The 22,569-nt window shown below is 41.8% G+C and overlaps 1 protein-coding gene across 8 annotated transcripts in view; it reads left to right on the top strand.

The window, feature by feature from the left end:
* INTS6L (integrator complex subunit 6 like) overlaps positions 1–22,569 on the top strand; it is a 56,381-nt gene that overhangs the window by 7,246 nt on the left and 26,566 nt on the right. For all 8 annotated transcript variants that reach the window (XR_012026539.1, XR_012026540.1, XM_072817189.1 and 5 more), the window contains 4 exons: positions 18,842–18,991; positions 19,836–19,925; positions 20,148–20,331; positions 20,591–20,719. Coding sequence is in view for 6 of the 8 variants with exons in the window: in XM_072817189.1 (XP_072673290.1) it covers positions 18,842–18,991; positions 19,836–19,925; positions 20,148–20,331; positions 20,591–20,719 (553 nt within the window). In the remaining 2 variants the exon portion in view is untranslated. The remainder of the gene's footprint in view (positions 1–18,841; positions 18,992–19,835; positions 19,926–20,147; positions 20,332–20,590; positions 20,720–22,569) is intronic.

Below are 22,569 nucleotides of genomic sequence, written 5' to 3'. Positions count from 1 at the left end.
ACTCAGCTGGTCTCCCTACTTCTTGTCTTACTCCCCACTGATGCCTCCCCCTCATTGCCACTAATTGTTCATCCTCAAAATAAAACAAAGTAAAGTAAAGTCATTCCCCTACTAAAATCCTTCAGTGGCTCCCTGGTACATTTCAGAGTAGAATCTAGAATCCAGAGACCTCCAAGGCCTCTTGGAGCGTAGGATGATCTAGCTCACCTAGCTAGATCTAGCTCACCTTCCCAGTTGTGCCTTTCCACTCTTCCACTCTTCTTCTGGACCCTAGGCTCCAGCCAGGGCGATGGGAAAGTCTGCTGTCTTCTCTGGACTCACTATGCCTCTAGTTTCCTTTGCCTGGGACACGCACTTGGCTGACGTGACACGCCTCAGCTCTCTATTCTTTAGTCTCCAAAGTCATCCTGCCCTTCTGCCCAAGCTCTACTCCAAATGGTATAACCCCTCCTACTGTGATCCGCCAGCACTGCCCGGACCTTAAAGTTAGCAAACTGTATGGTGGTGGTTCTCAGTGCTCATATTGGCCTTCCTAACATGAGGTCTTTATGGGCTCCTATTTAAACTTATATTTGTACCCTGAGCACCTGAAAGAGTGCCTATATTTTAGCAGGTACTCAGTCAATGGAAGGGGTAGATTTCAAGCAGTAGGTAAGTGTGAAAGTTACCCAGTCCCAGCTCCCATTTCTGCTACTCTTACTTCAAAGGGTGATCAGTATTAACGAACGGTGTAATGTGTTTAATGTTGATTATAGCTAGTATTTTCACTTAGGGTCAGGTTTATGATCCGGCAGGGCTGTATCTTTTATAAGGCCAATGTATGTGCCTCCCCTTTCTTTTGTTCGTTGCAATGTGAGTTACATACCTAGGTACATCAATCTTAATGACCCAATGCAGTTTTTAACATGTTTCTACATTCATGTAAGCACCAACCCAGGCCAAGCTACAGACTATTTCCATCACCCCAGAAAATGCTTCTTGCTTCTTCCTGTAATCTGTTCCTCCCCTGCGGGTAACCACTGGTTTAACTTTTATCAGCTCCACGATGATACAATCATGATGGTGTTTCCAGAATAGAAATCCAACGGTGGGTGGCTACTCATAGCACTCATAGTAGGGGTCTGCAATCTAGGCCTGAGAGACCTGGCCCAGGGGGACACCAGAAGGGTAAAAGTCACAGTCCTCATCATTGAGGGTCTGGAGAATGGTCACTTGGAAAAAAAGGTGACTGGAGCATATGGATTAAGGTGTGGGATACACCAAAGACAGTGAGTGGACTCTTAACCGACAGATTGGAGGTGAGGCAGGGGGTGGGGTGGGGTGGGCAAGTTACAGTGAAAATTCAATTTATCCAGTCAGGGTTGTAACTAGCTGCGATTGGATCACAAAAGGGCTTTGAGACCTCCACGCTAGAGTGTGGACATTTTCTCTGGGATGAAGAGTTGCAAGGCAGATTTGAAGAGGAATGGGGCTAGGCTTGTGGTCAGTGCACTTGTTCAGTTGTTATTCCCAGGAGCGTAGGATGAGGAAGGCTGGGGCAGAGGGATGAAGGGAAAGATGGGAAGGAACCCGAGAGATATGGTTGGAAATGGCCTTGCTTTGCATGAGTGCTGACTGCCTGAGAGCTCCTGGTTTTGGGGTTGGGATTGGGGTGGGGCACTGGCAGAGGGGTGGGGCCCACAGGAGGAGAGTACAGATATGTCCTCCTCAGGTTGCCTGTGTTTCAGGAAGGTCATTAGAACTGCTTCCAAGACGGGACTCGGAGGTTCACAGGGAGCTCAAACATGGAAGCAGTTGCACATTTCAAGCAGAGATGTGCCTTCCAGAGAAGGGCAGGACCCTCCATGTGGGGGACCCTCTGTAGGACAGGTCTGAAGACAGACCTTGGCTTTTAAGTCTTTCAATGAAAAACTCTGTAAACATGGCCTCTGGGTCCCTTTTGCCAAGGGCATAAGAGATCAAGGCAGTCCCTTTGTGTGAATATTAGAAGCTTGGAACACACTATCTCCTGGATACAATGTTCTAAATCATGATGAGGTTCCCAGACCTTCCTTCCCAGGAAAGGCTTTTTAACCCTTAATGCCACTTAGCCAGAGAACTATTGTGTTTGTTATTGTTTCTACGGGGGAAACGGATTTGGGTTTCCAGGTGATTTGGTCAAAACACATCCTTCCCCTCTTCTTCCTCACAACTCCTGGTGGCTAGTGATGGGGGTGGTGGAGACCCTCTAAGGGCTCCAGTAAGATAGATGAAAGGCTGAGATGGCAGTGAGGTAGGCAGAGATCTTCAAATATACCATTCTTGTGTATGAGAGAGAGGAGGGAGGGGCAGAGGGAGGTAGAGAGAGAGAAAGAGAGAGAGAGAGAGAGAGAATCTTAAGCAGGCTCATTGTACAGCACGTAGCTGACATGGAGATTCATCTCAAGACCCTGAGATCAGGACCTGAGTGGAAATCAAGAGTTGGATGCTTAACTGACTGAGCCACCAGGGTGCTCTACCATTCATGTTTTAGATTGGCTACATTTACCATTTACACCATTCAGTACAGTACCCACTGGGCACATGTGGTGATTGAGCCCATGAAAGGTGGCTGGTCTGAATTAAGATGATAAGTATACATTAAACACTTGATTTTAGGGATCCCTGGGTGGCGCAGCAGTTTGGCGCCTGCCTTTGGCCCAGGGCGCGATCCTGGAGACCCGGGATCGAATCCCACATCGGGCTCCCGGTGCATGGAGCCTGCTTCTCCCTCTGCCTGTGTCTCTGCGCCTCTCTCTCTCTGTGACTATCATAAATAAATAAAAGTTTAAAAAAAAACACTTGATTTTGAAGACACAGTTCAAAAATATATAAACTACTCATTAACAATTTTTGGATTGATTACAACAAATTTAAGCAATTGTATTTCTTATATACTGAGTTAAATGAAATATACTATCAGTTTCACCTAGGTCTATTTTTTAAAATATGTCTACTTAATATAAAAAGACACATGTGGCTTGCACTAGATTTCTGTTAGCAGTGTTAGTCTACAGTCTTTCTTTTTTTGTATATTTTTTATTGGTGTTTGATTTGCCAACATATAGTATAACACCCAGTGCTCATCCCATCAAGTGCCCACTCAGTGCCCATCACCCAGTCACCCCATCCCCCTGCTTACCTCCCCTTCCACTACCTCTTGTTCATTTCCCAGAGTTAGGAGTCTCTCAAGTTCTTTCACCCTCTCTGATTTTTCCCACTCATTTTCTCTTCTTTCCCCTATGATCCCTTTTACTATTTTTTATATTCCCCATATGAGTGAAACCATGTGATGATTGTCCTTCTCCAATTGACTTATTTCACTCAGCCTAATACCCTCCAGTTCCATCCATGTTGAAGCAAATAGTGGGTATTCGTCGTTTCTGATGGTTGAGTAATATTCCATTGTATACATAAACCACATCTTCTTTATCCATTCATCTTTCGATGGACACTGAGGCTCTTTCCACAGTTTGGCTGTTGTGGACATTGCTGCTATAAACATCGGGGTCCAGGTGTCCTGCCGTTTCACTGCATCGGTATCTTTGGGGGGAAATCCTCAGGAGTGCAATTGCTGGGTTGTAGGGTAGCTCTATTTTTAACTATTTGAGGAACCTCCACACAGTTTTCCAGAGTGGCTATGCCCAGTTCACATTCCCACCAACAGTACAAGAGGGTTCCTCTTTATCCACATCCTCTCCAACATTTGTTGTTTCCTGTCTTGCTAATTTTCCCCATTCTCACTGATGTGAGGTGGTATCTCATTGTGGTTTTGATTTGTATTCCCTGATGGCAAGTGATGCAGAGCATTTTCTCATATACTTGTTGGCCATGTGTATGTCTTTTTTGATGAAATTTCTGTTCATGTCTTTTGCCTATTTCATGATTGGATTGTTTGTTTCTTTGCTGTTGAGTTTAATAAGTTCTTTATAGATCGTGGATACTAGCCCTTTATCTGATATGTCATTTGCAAATATCTTCTCCCGTTCTGTAGGTTGTCTTTTAGTTTTGTTGACTGTTTCTTTTGCTGTGCAGAAGCTTTTTATCTTGATTAGGTCTCAATAGTTCATTTTTGCTTTTGTTTCCCTTGCCTTTGTAGATGTATCTTGCAAGAAGTTGCTGTGGCCAAATCCAAAAAGGGTGTTGCCTCTGTTCTCCTCTAGGATTTTTTTTTATTTTTTTTTTATTTTTTTTTATTTTATTTTTTTATTTTTTTTTATTTTTTATTTTATTTTTTTTTTAAAGATTTATTTTATTAATGATAGTCACAGAGAGAGAGAGAGAGAGAGAGAGAGAGGCAGAGACACAGGCAGAGGGAGAAGCAGGCTCCATGCACCGGGAGCCCGACGTGGGATTCGATCCCGGGTCTCCAGGATCGCGCCCTGGGCCAAAGGCAGGCTCCAAACCGCTGCGCCACCCAGGGATCCCTATTTTTTTTTATTTATTTATGATAGTCACATAGAGAGAGAGAGAGAGAGAGAGAGAGAGGCAGAGACATAGGCAGAGGGAGAAGCAGGCTCCATGCACCGGGAGCCCAACGAGGGATTCGATCCCGGGTCTCCAGGATCGCGCCCTGGGCCAAAGGCAGGCGCTAAACCGCTGCGCCACCCAGGGATCCCTCCTCTAGGATTTTGATGGAAGTTTATATTCTTTCTTAAGATATTTATGATGTTCCTATCCTAGAAATTATTTGCTAAGGAGGTTCTTTTCTCTTGAAGTTCTGTTTAAAATTAACATCATAATGGACTCATTTGTGCATGAAAGGTTTTCATACAGTTCAGAATTGATGGGTTGATAACCCTCAGCCCTGGGGCAAAATATGAAAGCATCCCATTCTTGTTTGTATTGAAAGCCAGTGGCTTTTGGATGCAGTTGGTGATCCAACTGGTTGGGTTAGAAGTATTTTCCTAGGCTAAATACAATAGAATATATGTGTGAACTCCTAATGCAACTACAGGAATCAGAATTCTGTTTGTAATATGTGCTCAACAGTGGCACTGAATGTTGCATGCTTTTAGTGTTACTAGAAATATGTGACATAGCCCTGATTCAATTTATAAAACTTCATGGCCCAAAAATCCTTAGGAACAGCATTCATTAAGAAAAGTAGGATAAAGGATAAATTCTCTAGCTTGGCATAGTATAAAACCCAATAAACAAAGGGGGGTTTGTATCTCTGCTTTTATTGAAGGCGTTCTCAATGTTCCGTAGAGGAGCCCTTGTCTTATATTGTGGGATGTCATCAATAGCATTAAAAGGAGGGGGGAGAGCTCCCATGATTATTTCTCTCTCTAACATCAGTCCTCCTCATGGGGGTTACGGAAGTGACCACGTTACTTTATTTATTTTTTTACTGTAATGACTCCCATTTAAGGAAGAAACAGCAATGTTTAATCCGGAATCTGGACAAAAGTGCAGATGTGCTGCTGAATGGCATGTATTTTATAGCCCTAGTTTTGGGTCCTCCTGAAACCCACCTCATTGCTGAAGGTGTTATCTGGCTTTTACAGATACGATTGGTCTTATAACTACTTTCTTGTAATAGTGAACAATAATAATACAGTAGCTTTCTAATAATAGCAGCTGATGTTTATTGAGTAATGCCTATGTATAAGGCAACATGACAATGAATATAAAGCACTTCTTTCATTTATCTTCCCAACCACCCTAACTCAGAGAAACCAGGCCCAGGCAGGTTACTTATAACACAGCCAAATAGTAACCCAGGTCTGTCTCTCACTGGTATTTTCTCATTATAATATACGTCCTAGAGCCATGGTTTTTAGACAGAATTATCATGCTCTTATTTATAGTTCTTGATATAGCAGTGCCTGGTATTAGAGCAAGCACTCAGTGAATGAAAATTATTACTGCCACGTTACTAGCTTTATTTTCTTAACTCGTTCTAGCACGGTGCATTAATTTGTGAAATGGTTTGGCTTTTGATGTTCTGCAGTTTGGCCCTTACCCCAGTACCCATGTGTGTGCAGGTGGTAGAGATGGAGATAGTATGTATGTCGGGGGCGGAGCTTGAGGGCCTGTCCTCTGGGCTGAGTCCACCCTATAGGAGGAGTGGTAGGCTTGTAAAAGCAACAGGGTAGTCTTTGGCCATCTAGTGGCTTCCACAATCTGATTTGCCACTTTCCCTTTATGAATCTCATGATACATGTTTTTCTTGTAAGGAAAAAGAAGACATTCAAGATACGCCACGGTAACCATTTCGTCTCTTCTCATCCATCACCTGTGGGGATGCAGAGTGGTTTTGTAAAAGGCTTGAAGGTGCCAGAACCACCTTTGCAGTATTTTAGGCATCAGCCTGTGCTTTACCTTATGGTACCTTCTTCATTCCCTCCCCATCACCCTCTCTTTCCCCGGGCCCCCGACCCCTGCCATAGCCAGATGGCTTGTGGCTGCTTAGTTAGGTTGGGAAAGATGAATTTCAGAGAAGGAATGGAGGTACTCCCTCATTCAGCCACTGGGGTCTTAACTAGAGAAAAGGTGTATGAACACTTTTGTGCTGATGTGCCAGAGGTTGGGAGGAAAAGTGGAGTGCTGTTTCTGAAACCATGTTCACCTGATTATACTAGTCATTAATGGCAGGTGCTCTTTCATTATCTATATTGTGCCCTGTAGGTTGAATAGTTCAGTAAACTTAGTACCAAGAGCCAAATTCTGGACTTGAATGCTAATGAACAGAAGACTTTGAAAGCATTTATGTTTGTGTAACTAAGGAATGGTACTAGCGAGAAAAGTAAATATGATTTCTCAAGGTCTCAGGATTCACTCTGTAGCTACTTGAGCCAATGTACTAATGTTTACTCTCCTTGCCATTGACTATATTTGGAACTGTTACTACTCCTTCCTTCCAAAAACTGATCACCTCCTCTGTATTCTTTCTCTGTCTTCCCAATCTGCTCCCTTGGTGAATGCATCTGACCTCATTCATGGTTTCCTATAGTCCTTCCACACTGAGGTTTCTACATCTTCAGCGTCTTACCCAGACACCTGTAGCTGACTCCAGGACATCTCCACTTGACTGTCTATCCTGCCATCAGCTCACAGTAGGCATGTCAAGAAGACCCTGTGGCCCTAAACCTATCCGCTCTTCCATGTTATCCAGCTTTTAGTCACCCAGTGCTGAAAGCCAGGCATTATTCAGCTTTGACCTGGTCCTTCTATTTCTTCTAATACCTGTCCATCATTTCTTTGAAATGTCTCTCACGTATGTTCCTTCGTCTCAATTTCGGCTGCCGTCACTTGAGGCTGGGTCCTGAACTTTTGTGCTTTGACCACTGTAACAACCTTCGACTTGGTCTCCCTAAGTGCTACCCAAATTCCTACTCTGCCCTCATGGACTGCTAACTCTCTAAAAAAGCTGGTTTCATCATATCGACCCCCTTCCCCCGCCCAAGTCTCCAAAGACTTCTCAGGTCTGTGGATGCCATCCCGAGGCCTCTAGTATCTGCTCCATGCATGAGTAGAAAACTTGACCCCCATCATCTCCCCACAGGAGCCCCGTGCTTCAGCCAGACCTGTCTCTTACACCGCCTGATTTGGTCTCCCCATTCCTGATGCCGGCCCTTAGAGCATCAGTTAACTGAAGTAAGAGGGAGATCCAGAGCCCAGAGAACTGGGGGCTGGGGGGCAGATGGGGAGAATAAAAAGTGAACTGGCAGCATTCCAGTAAGGGTGTGACTTGAGGGGGAGGATGTGACAGAAGGTGCTTTATTATAATGATGAGAAGTTGCAGAAGGAAGGGGGAGAAAGGTGGAGTATGACCTTTGGAGGTTTATTAGCGTGAACTAGACCAACATGTTGTGATTTAAATCAGTCTGCAGTTGCCTGGAGGTGTGGCAGTGTAATCAGGAGTTCTATCTTTTTGCATTTGTCTGTGCCCAAGGGGACCTGCCTAACTAGACAGGAGACAACAGAATTCCGGGGAGAATATCTAGGCTTTAATACAGCCATGGCATTGGAAAGTGTGTGTGGGGGGAGTGGGGAGGTACCTCCTGGTTTATTTCTTGTAGGAGAAAGCTGAAGATGGGCGGGGCAAAGCTGTCCCTCTTTCTTAAAAGCTCACATGTGCTTTGACTCTATAACCTCCACCTCATAGGGATGGCTCTGAGCTGCACGTTAGAAGTCTGGTGAAATCTAGGTCCTGTTACAAAAATCAGTTTTTAAAAAGTGGTCATGATACATCCTGTCTGGTAGGTCACCCGCCCACTGTCATGTACCTGTGGCAAAGGGTGTCACTTTAGCACGCAGCCACAATCTGCCATGGACTAGATAGATACATGACCCTGGGAAAGTCACTTTCCTTTTATGAGGTTAATTTTCTTATCTGTAAAAATGAAGGGATTAGACTAGGTTATTCCCACTGTTCTTTCCAAAAAAGGACAGGAGAGAACTGTATAACCGAAAGATAGGAAAGGGGAGTAGTTGAGGCATGGAATTCAGGGTGATTTCAAAATTGCTTTAAATTTTAGAAAACATAGAAAACATGGTTCCTGTCCATGCCTACTGTGCTCTTCTGCACACTTACTCAGTGAATGTCACTCCATTTTAGTGGTAAATGTCACTCCATCTTACTGATGTCATTTTTGTCTGCTAACAGCTCCATGATTCCCGGCAATGGTGACCTCTGAAGAGTGTGGAACTGGGAGTTTTGGGGAGATATTGACTGACCTTGTATTTCTGTTGGAATTTTCAACAATGAATGTTTATTTGTATAATGTAAAAAAAAACTGCTCATAAAATTGAGAAAAAACTTTTTAAAAAGTCTGAGGGCATCTAGATGGTTCACTTGGTTGAGCATCTGACTCTTGATCTCAGCTCGTGTCATGATCCTGGGGTCCTGGGATCCAGCCTTTCTTCATGCTCCCTGCTCAGTGGGGAGCCTGCTTCTCTCTCTCTCTCCCTCTGCCACCACCCCCACCATTCTCTCTCTCTCTCTCTCTCTCTCAAATAAATAGATTATCTTTAAACAAATCAGTCTGGGGGAAAGAGATGCTATGCAATCTTAGGAAAGTCACGAGTGGCCATTCTAGAGTATCCTCTGTTCAATTTTTTCTGCAGTGTTTGGGTGGGTTAGCCTTACTTCTGTCCTTGTGTCTTTCCAAGGCCACCTTTGTTAATTTTTATTCTCTGTATGTGTTCATAAAAATTTCTCCTATCAGAACCCAAAGTCTCAACAGTTGAACATGTGATCTGCCCAGCGGCTTTTTTTTCCCTGACATTAGGTCAATAGCTACAGTTGAAATGGTCCGAGAGTGAGAGAGGTAACATTTTACACTATATCTGACTGGGTTTGGCCAATTCTTTGCTTCTCTAGGGTATTTTTCCTTTAGTAACAGTGCAATTGACTCTCAGAGAGAAAAGTTTCTAAAGTTCTGGTTCTACATGTTAGCATCCTCTGGTGAAGATAAAATTTCTTTTGATCTTACCATGTTTTCAAGTGAGAGGTGTGCTACTTCATAATTTCATCCTGATTCTCTGGGGTAAGAATTGAAAACTCATACATGCATTTTGGAGATATTTTAGACTAATCTTTAGGTTTATTTATCCACTAACCCCTCCCCCCCCATTCTAGGAATTCTAAAGAGACTGGTGATACAAAATCACGAACTTTGTGTCAGTAGAATCAAACTGTGAATCATTTCCTTGCCCAGTTTACTTAAAAATAGGCACTCATGGTGGCACCTGGGTGGCTCAGGCGGTTAAGTGTTTGACTTCAGCTCAGGTCATGATCTCAGGGTCGTGGGATCAAGCCCTGTGTTGGGCTCTGTGCTCAGCAGGGAGTCTACTTCTCCTTCTCCCTCTGCCCTTCACTGTGCTCATGCTCTCTCTGCCTCTGTCTCTCTCAAATAAATAAATACAATCTTAAAAAAATAGACGCTCATGAGGGCCTTTAGCCATCTGCTGGAAAAACAATCCTGTGGTCCACACACTGTCAAATACACTTCAGCAATGTACTAGGGGGTCAATTTCTTAGGCATTTTTTTAACAAGTAGAAGACTCAAGTAAGCTGGAATTATTTGGTGTGATCTTGACTCGTAGTATTTCCTGAAGTATGTGGATAGAAATTAGTTGATGGACCAAAACACAGAATGGCAACATCCAGAGTTCTCAGGGAGAGGACTGATTGAATCAAATAAAATGGACTTTGAGCATTTTAGCAATTTCAGGACACTAGGTGCCCATGGGGGCAGTAACTCAGACAACAAGAAATCCAAGAGAACTGGATATTCTTAAAACCAGTAATTTTTGTAAGAAAAAGTGATATTAGTAATCCCAAATGATAGGCCACCTCGTTACACCTGAAAGTGTATCAGAACCTCAAGTCACTAAAAAGTGAAACCAGTCCAAATCGCTAGAGTTTTATGGGGGAAGAAATGTGTCAGGGTGAGAAAGTATAGTACCAGAAGAGAAGTTTAAGGGAGATACAAGAGGCAAGACAATTCCAATCTTTTAATGATATGATGTCTTCCTAATGTGTAGTTCACCATTTGAACAAGCTCCTTTGTAAGGGTGCTGCCTGGAAACACAATTTAGAAAGAAGTTTGAATGTTTTAAGGTGATCTGGCTAGCATGGTGGTCTGTTTATGTAAGAGGACAAGAAAACCTTGTCTTATATCTCTCAGAATTAAAGTCTGTTTTAGTTGTGAGAAGAAAACCCCAAGAGTTTTAAAGTTTTAACGTACACTGATAGTCCGTATAAGGCTAAGGGCAAAGACCAAGGGAAAAGGCATCTGTCTCCTCCAGAGATAGAGTTGATTTGAAAAGCAAGGCTTCCTACTTACTCTTCACATCATTCTGTCTTACTGGTCAGTTCACCAACACAGGAACAGTCCGCACTGACAAAGTTGACAGAGCATCAGATTGGAGAAGAAATTAAGTTTGTCAGAAAATGTGGAAATTGATTTAGTCCGATTTATGAGTTGCCCTCAACTTTCAGAGAGCAAATGGAAAAGGGAAATAGTTTATCTTTCAGCAGGAGAAATGATGGCCCTGCTAAATTTAAACTCCTTGGCTTTAACTTGCAACATCTGGAAAAATACTCAAATCCGTTCATCGTCTGGTTTGTAACCACCTTGAAGAAGAGCCCAAGGTCCAGGATAGCTCTATGGGATTGTGAAGGGCAAATATTACCAGGCTGATTTCATTTCCTTTAATAAAAGATTTTAAAAAGTCTTGTTAAAGAAAGGGAAGCAACATGTATTATCTCTCCCTGAATCCCAGGGAAGCCTTTTATTCATCAGGAAGGCCTTCTAACAAGCTATGAAGACTTACTTGGGCTGAGTTGAACTGTTACTTTTCAGAGGAGTGTCCAAATAGGCTTTCAGGCATGTGTGCCGAGAATGGGTCGGTGCAGTGGCTCAGCACTAAGTCAGAGGGACCCAGTGAGTGGTGCCCTTCTAGTGAGAGAGCCTGGGTTGTGACAAGCTCTATTTCTGCTCTTTAAAAAGATTCCCTACGGTTGATTCACTTTCAATAGCTATCACCCTATTGGATTGGAATTATCCGTTTATTTCTTGATTTACAAGTATCCCATTTACATAGTTAGAGGGGTGCTTCTCTTGTGGAAAATTAGATGTTGCTGCCCTAAATATGTTTTTTGCTTACTTTAGAAGGGGAGATTCACAGCACATTCATTAAATTTGCATGTAATCCTAAACCTAACAAGGTTGTTTATATTTTGGAAAAGGATTACAAGTGCCATTTACATGTGGAGGGATTTTCCAAAAGGGCTCTAGCACCACTCCCACATTGCCTTCAAGGACAGTTGATCCGCTTTTATCTTTCTTACTTGTTTATACTTCCTGTCATGATTTTGATGGAGGAAAGGGTTCTCCTCTTTTCAAAAATAAGAATAAATTAAAATTGATGAATTAGGGAAATGGTCTGGCCAAGGTGGGATGAAGCTCGGGAAGGAAAAGTATTAGGATGGTGAGGTTTGGGGGAGCCACTAAATAACACCTCCACCTTTCCCTCCTCCATTGAAACCAATGACGAAATAAGACCCAAGGAGCCAGCCAGAGTTCTGAATAACAGCTGTCTTCCTGACAAAGGCTAGACTGGAGGTGTGCATTCCCAAAAAAGCTTCTAAACTGTTCACACATTGATAGACCTCCCCTATAGGTCTGATGTAGGGACAGAGCCTATACCTTAAGCAACCAATGTCAGAACATACCAGGAGATTAGAAAGACATGCTTCCTCCTCCATGGGAGCATGCCAATTTCCTGCAAAACCTAGCAGTCAAATAAGAAGATGGAAATAAGGTCACAGAGGATAGTAGAAAAATATTTTCTTTTAGGCTTTGACCTTCCAGGGAAAGGAGTGAAGATTCTCTCTTTTCTGTGGTGATACGAGGGGTCAGTAAATGGCCAGTGGTTAGTCAGTAGAGCTGGAACAGAACCCAAGGCACTGATAGGCTGAAAGGCTCATCATACTTTCTCTGTTGGTATTCAAAGACATTTTCAATTAACTGTACATATTTCAACTGGGCCTGAATGAGCATATATATTAATATGTGAGGTGTTTTGTTTCTGTAAGTCAGATTCATATAATGGTATGGAATTATGAGGTATGAAAGCTTGAAGGGACCTTCGAGTTCTTTAGCCTTTAGGCTAAACTTAAAGGCTAAAGTTCTTTAGCCTTTTCATTGCTTAGATGAGGTACCAGGCCCAGCAGAGTGTAACTGACTTCCTCTGGACCAGTTGTTTTGATAGTTAGTTACAGCCAGGATAGACTAGGGTCTTCTAAGTCCTAGATCACTCGCTGCTCCCCATACCCCACTGGTCTGCATTTAGACATCAGGGAAGGTAGGCTTCGGTGAAAGGAAATTTGGAAATTTCGTGAAATGTATGAACTTTTAAGCTACTATAACAAGACTTGTCTATGAAGTGAACATGCAGAATAGGTAGAAGATCCTCAAGTAATTAATGGTTTAAATTGGCTACCTGGGTTCAAATCCTGGCTGTGTCATTTACTAGTTGTTTGACTTGGATGAGTTGCTCATCCTTTCTGAGCCTCAGTGGGCTTATCTACAAAGTGGAAATAAGAGCAGCACCTACTTGATGGGGTGCTGGACGACGAGGAGGATACTGTGCTTAGCATGAGGTCCTGACACATTGGCCCAGAAACACATTACCTATTATTATTATTCAGCACCACCATCATCCTATGACTTCTGGGAGACTTTTAAAACTTGATCTGTAGAGACAGTAAACTCTTAATTTAGGATTTCACTGATCCCAGGTTACTCTTTTGTCCCAAACCTCTGTTTCTTCATGTGTCCTGGGCTAGAAGTTTGTCAGCATCTTCCCTCTCTACTTGTAGGCCCATGGTCTATCTGTCATCAGATCCTATCTTGTTGGTTTGAAATGTTCCTTAGTTAACCCCTTGCTCTTCATCCCTATCCTAATCCAGGCCCTGCTTCTCTCAGGCCTGGATTACTAATTCAAACCTTCTAGTTTTCTTTTTCCTGACCACAGGTTCTCCTTCCCCAATCAGTCCCCTATGTCACTGCCAGACTGACCTACTTGAGATACTGCTTTGATCCTGTTTCCCCCCTGCCTCGGGGTCTGTAGTGTGTCTATTGTCTGCAGAAGACAGGCCAGGCTCTTTTGCCCGACCTCCAAGTCCTTCTAGAACATCTCTGTCCAATAGACATATAATGCCAGCCATACACAAAATGTAACATTTTCTAGTAGCCACATTAAGAAGTACAAAGAAACCGGTGAAACTTTTAGTGATACATTTTATTTAACTGCAAATATTCAAAACATTATCATTGCAACATGTCATCAATATAAAAATCAATACTCAGGTATTGTCATTCTTTTTTTTTTTCTTCCCAGTCCTCAAAATGCCATGTCTTTTACACTTTTTTTATTCCTTTTTTTTAAATTTATTTTTTATTGGTGTTCAATTTACTAACATACAGAATAACCCCCAGTGCCGTCACCCATTCACTCCCACCCCCCGCCCTCCTCCCCTTCTACCACCCCTAGTTCGTTTCCCAGAGTTAGCAGTCTTTACGTTCTGTCTCCCTTTCTGATATTTCCCACACATTTCTTCTCCCTTCCCTTATATTCCCTTTCACTATTATTTATATTCCCCAAATGAATGAGAACATATAATGTTTGTCCTTCTCCGACTGACTTACTTCACTCAGCATAATACCCTCCAGTTCCATCCACGTTGAAGCAAATGGTGGGTATTTGTCATTTCTAATAGCTGAGTAATATTCCATTGTATACATAAACCACATCTTCTTTAGCCATGTCTTTTACACTTATATCACATCTTAAGTCAGACTAGCCATGTTTTAAGTGCTCAGTAGCCACAAGGGGCTCAGGGATACCAGAGCAAGTACAATTCCAGAGTGTGACTCACTGCCACTATCACCCCCCCCCAAACAAGACCTACTTAAGTCTTACTTCTTCCTGGTTTAGAAAAACAAAATTGGATTGGTAATACCATCCCTATTTATAGGGTTGTCCTCAACAAATGTGAAATGGGATATGGCTCTGTAAGTTGTAAAGCTCCATAAAAATGTATAGAACTCATCATCATGAGTCAAGATTTTACTGACTCAATATGAAAATAGGGTACCTTTGGAGTGAGTTGAAAGAAAAGACTGTATTAAGAAGGTAAGTGTGGATGGGGGGAGGGGCACCTGGCTGGCTCAGTCTTAGTGGAGCATGCAGCTCTTGATTTCGGGGTTGTTTGAGCCCCATATTGGGTGTAGAAATGACTTACAAATAAAATCTTAAAAAAAGAAAGTAAATGGGATGTTCTGAATTCACTTATTAAAGAAAGTCAACTCTAAGCAATGAAGAATATAATGAGAATGAGAATGAAGAATATAAACATCTACTTTCTACCACTAGCTCTTTATAATTATCTTTTGCAAAGAAATTTGTCACATGAATAAAGTTCTCTAAATATTGAGATTAATCTGTAGGCTTTTTCCTCTTCAGCATTGTGAGGAATGCATTTAGGGACATTTAATTCTTCTCTTGAAGAAGCTAAACTGCTCCCAAGAAGTTCATTGCTTTGGGCAGTAAATGTGGCTCCACTTTGTGATACCGAGGTAGGAGTAGCATCCACATTTCTTGTATTGTTCCATTCACTGCAAAGAATTGGAATTGGCCTGAAAACAGAATGCCACCAATTCAGTTGCAGAAACGATTTGTAAAATGCTTTCAATCCATATTATAAAGGGAAATTTAAAAGGCAGTTATTCCAACAGATTGATTAGTAAGATGATGAAAAATCAGAACACATTATTTTAAAGATGGACAAGTTACAGGGTGGTTGTTTAAGTGGTACCCATGTCTAATCCCAACCCTTTCTTGAATCAAGTAAGTCTGTTAATTCTTCTTTGGCCACGCCTTGAACTACTCTGGCTCCCAGGAGTTCAATCCTCACTATAGATAGAATGTTGAATGTATGGTGTGGAAATAAGATTGCTATGTGAAGTCACTTTGAAAAAGAAGTCAACTTAATAACGTGGCTTGTGGATGAATGACCCACCATTCTCAGGTTTGCCCAGGCCACAGAGCTCAACCTAATGGACTACCTCTTTTCCTCACCCGGCTCTTCTAATTAGCTCCTAAAAACCTTGTGACTGCCTCTGAAATACTTCATTCATTGGTGGCAGCCTCCTCCCCTCCCCACTGCTTTTGCCCAGGCTTTCATCACTCTTCCCATAAGCTATTGCAGCAGTTTCCAAACCAGTTTCCCTGCCTTGAGCTTCAGAAGCCTCCCCTATACCCCCTCCCCAATTTATTCTCCAGGTCCCTAGCGGAACAATCTTGCTAAAAGGTATATCTATCTGATCATGACACTCCCCTAATTAAAAACCTCAAGTCATTCCCAGAGCCAACAGATAAAATCCAAACTCCTGAGCACAATGTACAAAGCACTGTATGGTCAGAGCCCCACTTATCAGCCTCGCCTCCCGCCATGTACCCAGAACAATGATAATCAAATTACTTGTGGTTCTCCACAAAGCTCTAGCCTCTTATGGATTCTTGTTCTCTTCCTTGGCACACCCCTCCACTCCTACCATCAATTTGGGACGTCCCATGCTCTTCCACAGATGCCCCATGCTCAGGGAGAAGCCCTCCCTGACTTCCTAGCCACTTGCCCTTTCAGCCTTCCTGCCAAAAACTGCATTTCTCATTCCTCTGTGACAAGAGCTCCTCAAGGGCCTAACCCCTTCCATATCCTCAGTGTATGGCGTTCTGCCCAATATGGTGGGGTTGATCCATGCCAATTTGTTGACTTAAGGAAAGAATTCCTGCTGTCCCTCCCAACTTTGTACCTTTCCTGTCCGCCACAAAGCAGAAAGCTTATTTTTGAATTCAGCTCAATTTGTTTGATTTATTTATTTATTTATTTATTTATTTATTTATTTATTTATTATATTTTTTATTGGAGTTCAATTTGCCAACATATAGCATAACACCCAGTGCTCATCCCGCCAAGTGCCCCCCTCAGTGCCCATCACCCAGTCACCCCAATCCCCTGCCCACTTCTCCTTCCACTACCCCTTGTTCATTTCCCAGAGTTAGGTGTCTCTCATGTTTTGTCACCCTCACTGATATTTTCACTCATTTTCTCTCATTTCCCTTTATTCCCTTACACTAATTTTTCTATTCCCCAAATGAATGAGACCATATCATGCTTGTCCTTTTCCGATTGACTTATTTCACTCAGCACAATACCCTCCAGGTCCCTCCACATCGAAGCAAATGGTGGGTATTTGTCGTTTCTACTGGCTGAGTAATATTCCATTGTATACATAGACCACGGCTTCTTTATCCATCTTTCGATGGACACCGAGACTCCTTCCACAGTTTGGCTATTGTGGACATTGCTGCTATAAACATTGGGGTGCAGGTGTCCCGGCGTTTCACTGCATCTGTATCTTTGGGGTAAATCCCTAGCAGTGCAACTGCTGGGTCGTAGGGCAGATCTATTTTTACCTCTTTGAGGAACCTCCACACAGTTTTCCAGAGTGGCTGCACCAGTTCACATTCCCACCAACAGTGCAAGAGGGTTCCCCTTTCTCCACATCCTCTCCAACATTTGTTGTTTCCTGTCTTGTGAATTTTCCCCATTCTCACTGGTGTAAGGTGGTATCTCATTGTGGTTTTGATTTGTATTTCCCTGATAGCCAGTGATGTGAAATTCAGCTCAATCTGTAACCTGCTGATATTTCTAGGTAATTTGATGAGGACCTGGGGCTCCAAAGATTTAGTCTCATGTGCTACTTTCCCTAGGCACTAGAAGTCATATCTACAGTGTGCCAAAGGAACACGTGCAAAGGTTTTACCTTTCGATCCTTTGATCTATAGGATATGTTAGGAGTCTTTTTAAAAACAAACAAACAAACAAACAAACAAACAAACAAACAAACTAAGCATGTCTTTAATTTTACAGAATCCCAGACTATTGGACTGGAATGGATCTTAACCAGGCCCTCCTTCACCTTACATGGTTATGCAGGTTCTGAATTGTTCAGCTGCAGGGAGTGCCATTCTCATGGATTCCAGTGGGAATGACTCCTCCCTCGGGTTGTATTTTGCACAGCCTCACAAGGTGTCCCTGTTTGCCTTAACCTTCTTCATTTTCAGAGAGTATGATTTAGGTCCTCAGAGCCAACAGGTTTGCTCAAGATCACGCAGACACTGCCCCCTTTCTGCCTCACACTCATCCCGACCCAAACTGCTTCTGAAGACTGGGAAACCAGCAAAATAGCTTTGGCTGGAGTTGTGTAGATAATGGACAGTATGCCTTCAGCCAAATGTGATATTTGAATGCTTTACTTTATCTCTTGTCATTTGCTTTTGCTTCCACCTCCATCTGTCCTGGCCTGGTTGGCATGACTTCAGCATCTCACACTGCTGCCCTTAGGGCTCCCAAGACTCAGGTGGCCACTGGTCCCACCAAGTTGCCCAGCTGTGCTGTGTGCTCTCTCCCTTGCTGGACTTCTCCTCTGTGACTCGCTCTTAGCCGCCAATTCTTCTTTTGGCCTCTCTTCTTTACATTTGAAGCTGCTTTGTTTTTCTGGCCATGACTGCCCCATCACTGTGATCTTTTCCTCCTCTTCCACAAACCATTAAATCATAGCATGCTGGCTGCTGACCTTGGTTCTTCAGTTCCTGGCTGCTGTCCAGAGCTGCTGGGGGTGCCTCAGGGATGCTGCTGCTTTGCCAAAACTTTTAAAATTTCTTTCTCCCCTTTTTCTAGACTTGGGGCTTTCTAAATGTTTGAAGATACCAGAAGGGTTGTCTCCAAATAGTTGTGGCTCTATTCCTAGAATTCCCCCTTGATTCTTATTTAAAGTGAAAATATTGTTTGGGAGGAGGAATCGGTTAGAAATGTTCAGGTAGATCAAACATTCAAGAAAGAATTGTCTCTATGAAGGACAGTGCATTTAAAAATTGTGCTTCCTCTCCTCTGTACTTCATGCTCATCATCCATGTCAAACTAAGGTAAATACTGAGATGTTTGGGTAGTTTCGATTGGACCTGAACAGAAGACTGGACTCCTTGAACCAGAGCCTTCCAGCCATAATGGATGAAAACATTGTTTGCATCTTTGCTGTTGGGCATTAATGTGGATGGATCTTTCTGAAACTGATGGCTTGCTTTAGTTCCATTTGGTTGGCCAAGACATAGAATATAATTAGATCAAGGAACTATTCATTCATTAGATGTTTGATACTTGCTGTTTAGTGGTTGCTTGCACTTTATATTATTGTTCATTGTGTAATCGGGAATTTCTTTGTAAATGTTTGGTTTTCAGGCTGGTTGGAAGGAAAATCACGCAACATTCATGAGTGAACTAAAAAATCTTCAGGCTTCTGGACTGACTACTCTTGGTCAGGCTCTAAGATCCTCATTTGATTTGTTAAATCTCAATAGATTAATATCTGGAATAGACAATTATGGACAGGTAAAAAAAACTTTAAGTGAGTACAGCTAATTTATTTTGGTGACTTGGGTTAAGAGTTTAAAATTGGGTGTGGTTACCAAGTTTTTTTTTTTTTTCCAAGTTTTTTTTTTTGCTATTTGTCACAACTGCCAAAAGGAAATCTGTATCTTTTAAATACCTGCTTTGAAAAAGATCCCTCTTTTGGGGAGGGGAGTTTTGTATGTGGCTTGATCATAAAATATGTAGTGAAAAGTGACTCCCCATCATATCATCAGAGATCTGAGAATGAGATGAATAAATTGCTGAGAAATATTGGAATGAGGCCATTAAAGAGTGTTTCAGTGTCATGAACTCCCTTGTCTCTCCCAATTCAATGAAAAAGCTCTAGAATAAGAGGAAGGCAAGATAGCATCTGGTGCTCCTGTTGTCCTTACTCTAGAATCTCTGATCACAATAACCAGACTCACTGCCTGAGCTCCAGAGCATAAGTCACTATTGTCCCCCCAATCTGTGCCAACGTTTTGACTCAGGGGAATGAATTCACAGATGTGGATGCTGCTGCCATTATAATCTCTCTACTATCTTTCTCTTATGATTACTTGGAAAGCAGAAGGAGAGGAGTATTTGGTTGTTATAGTTTGGGGAGTTCCAGAATTATATGAATTCCTCAGTTTATTCTGAATGTTACCTCGGCGGGGATCGTTATTTTGATTCCCACCCACTTTAGCCCCTAATCTTTCCCTTCTTACTTATCCAGGCAAATTTTGTCACATACTTGAGAGATCACTGGCAAGACAAATGTAAAAAAGTTTAAATGCAATTTTATTACTTTACATGGCTCTAATACTTGTTAAATGTATTTTAGGGGAGAAATCCATTTTTTTTAGAACCATCTATTTTAATTACCATCACAGATGGAAACAAGTTAACAAGTACTGCTGGTGTTCAAGAAGAGGTGAGATTTCATTTTTTTAAAGTTTCGTTTAAATGGCAGAGAACATGCCGCTATTTCTGTGGGAGGTGTACGTTGCCAGTTAAGAATAAGTTGGATCAAACCTTCCATCTTCATGAGCCCTGAAAGATTATCGAGTACATGAAAGAAAAGTGACCCTTTTAACTCTTTCTTCATTGTTGCCCAGGTTGTTATGATGAAACTTTTCAACTTTTGCCTTATCAGCTTCATCTTCCTTTGAATTCTCCTCTGCCCGGAAGTGAACTAACCAAAGAACCTTTTCGTTGGGATCAAAGGTTATTTGCCCTGGTGCTACGTTTGCCTGGATTGGCTTCTACAGAACCAGAGCAACTAGGGAGTGTACCAACTGATGAGTCTGCCATCACACAGATGTGTGAAGTCACAGGAGGTATGGGCAATAACTTGTATTTCTAAAGGAAGAATTCAGAGCAACAGGGGGTGGTTCTTCTTAAATGCCATATTCTGTCTGGCCTTGCTTTCCTTCAGAATCCTTTAGCTCTGCTGCTTACGCTCATAATGAGCATGAGGTTTGCTGCCAACGTAGTTATGATTAGTTCAAGGTATATTTTAGGATTTCAGATGCTTATATTGTTAAGTAGTATTTTATTTGATCAAACTTTCACAATTTGTTTTTCTTTTTGGTATAGGTCGCTCCTACTGTGTTAGAACACAAAGGATGTTGAATCAGTGTTTAGAGTCTCTAGTTCAGAAAATTCAGAGTGGTGTAGTTATTAACTTTGAAAAAACGGGACCAGATCCACTTCCTGTTGGAGAAGGTACAGTAGATGACTTTTTTTTTTTACCCTGGAGAATGATCTGAGATTGGGAAGATATTCAGCTAATAATAGACAGTCTTTACTGTCTATACACATTCATGTGGTTGTGAACATCCATCCAAGCAACTGCCATTCATTCACTGCCTTTGTATGTGTCAGGTGGTCAGATTCTAACAACTTTAATTTGACATCAGATCTTACAAAAATTTTTCCTTTTCCCCATCCAATTCATATCCCCTTGTCCCAGTTCTGGGATACACCAAATTACTCTCTTGATTCATTAAGTATCTGGAGAATCACTTTGGAGTGCCACTTAACCAGTAACCTGGTTTAGGTCTTGTGAGTGCCAAATGTGCCAAGTGATCTTTATGAAATCTGTGTTTGTCACCACATGTCAGCGAGAGATTGTGAACGTTTGTCTAGAAACTGCTGATATCCTGTAAGATCCTACACCAGGATTTTCCTGGCCACTTTTTAGCTGCAGAAACTTTTCTCTTCAAATGACATTTTACAGAAAGTTCAGCGTCTCAAAATAGATGATCACAGAGAGTACCTTTGTGTAAGGGAAGGGTCTTCTCTCTTATATCATCTTAGCACCACAAGGCTTCCTGGAGCATAAGGCTGCTGCTTCTCATTCCTGAGTGCTCACACACATCATTACCATGGTGCTTGTCTGATCGGATCCATACATTTTCATTAATGGCCACAATTAGTGGTGACTGCTCAGAGAGACACATGTTTCTGTCTGAAGCCATTGGATCCTGTGATTCCTGGCCTTTTGAATGTTTAGTTCCTAGAACCCTTTAAGAAGCAGTTGGAAACAGGAGAGACTTCTCTCCCTAGAATAATGGACATAGGCCACACAAATACAATTTTGTATTTAATTCTAGGGTTTCTTGGACTCCAATTTAAGAACACTCACCACAGAAGACTGAAGCCTCACAATCTATTTTAAATTCATTAAATTAATTGAGGAAAGACATGTTCTTTTGCTAATGATTGACTGCTCCATCCATACTTTCGTGTTCGTTATCTAAATGTGAACTGGGAACTGTCCCACTGAAAGCCGATTAGATTTGGTGTCCTGTGAATAGCTCAGATTTTCTTTCTAGATCCAATTCTCCTTTGTCCAGAGTTCTCAGCCTTTGAGATTCTGATGAAAGCTAAGAACTCTCTCCTGAGAAGAATGCACATCCCCAGAATTGTGAGCTCAACTTCAAGGGGTGGGGGTCCTTTTGGTCCCCTGAAGCCATTATATGTCTTCCTTAGAGCTCCATGGACTCTAATAAATCTCTGGGTATAAAGTAATTACTTGTTTAAAGTAATGTGTAAATAAGTAAATCATATGACTTGTAATATAAGAAATATGAGACTCAAATCATTAAAACATGTCCTTTACAAATATAATTTAGACTATTTAATCATTGCATTAAAGGAGATATATATGCCTTCTTTGCAGGGGCAAATGAAATATGCTAGTTTAAATAATTAAAATACATTCAGGATATATCCTTCAGCATTATACAAGCCCAGTTTCCTGGAATTTTAATGGTGGATGGGGAAACTATCATGAATTAGTTCATAACAAACTCAATGCATTTGCATTATGTTCCCTCCCCCAACTATATATATAAATTGTATTGGCAACATTCCTTCTATCTTTGTGTGAATCTGGATCGTGTTTATTTTGCTTTTGTGGTCATTGAGTCTGTTTAGTAAAGAATACTTTTTTTCCCACCTAATTGGGAATAGAAAGAAAAACTAAATGTAATTTAATGACCTATTTTGTCAGATCCCAAAAATGTAAAAACTATACCAGGAGGTGAGCAATTTCATTTGCCTAATTTAGA

Source organism: Canis lupus, chromosome X, assembly GCF_048164855.1.
Source record: "Canis lupus baileyi chromosome X, mCanLup2.hap1, whole genome shotgun sequence".
Taxonomy (NCBI): domain Eukaryota; kingdom Metazoa; phylum Chordata; class Mammalia; order Carnivora; family Canidae; genus Canis; species Canis lupus.
The sequence above is the reverse complement of the archived record's forward strand: the minus strand, read 5'-3'. Positions and strand labels throughout refer to the sequence as shown.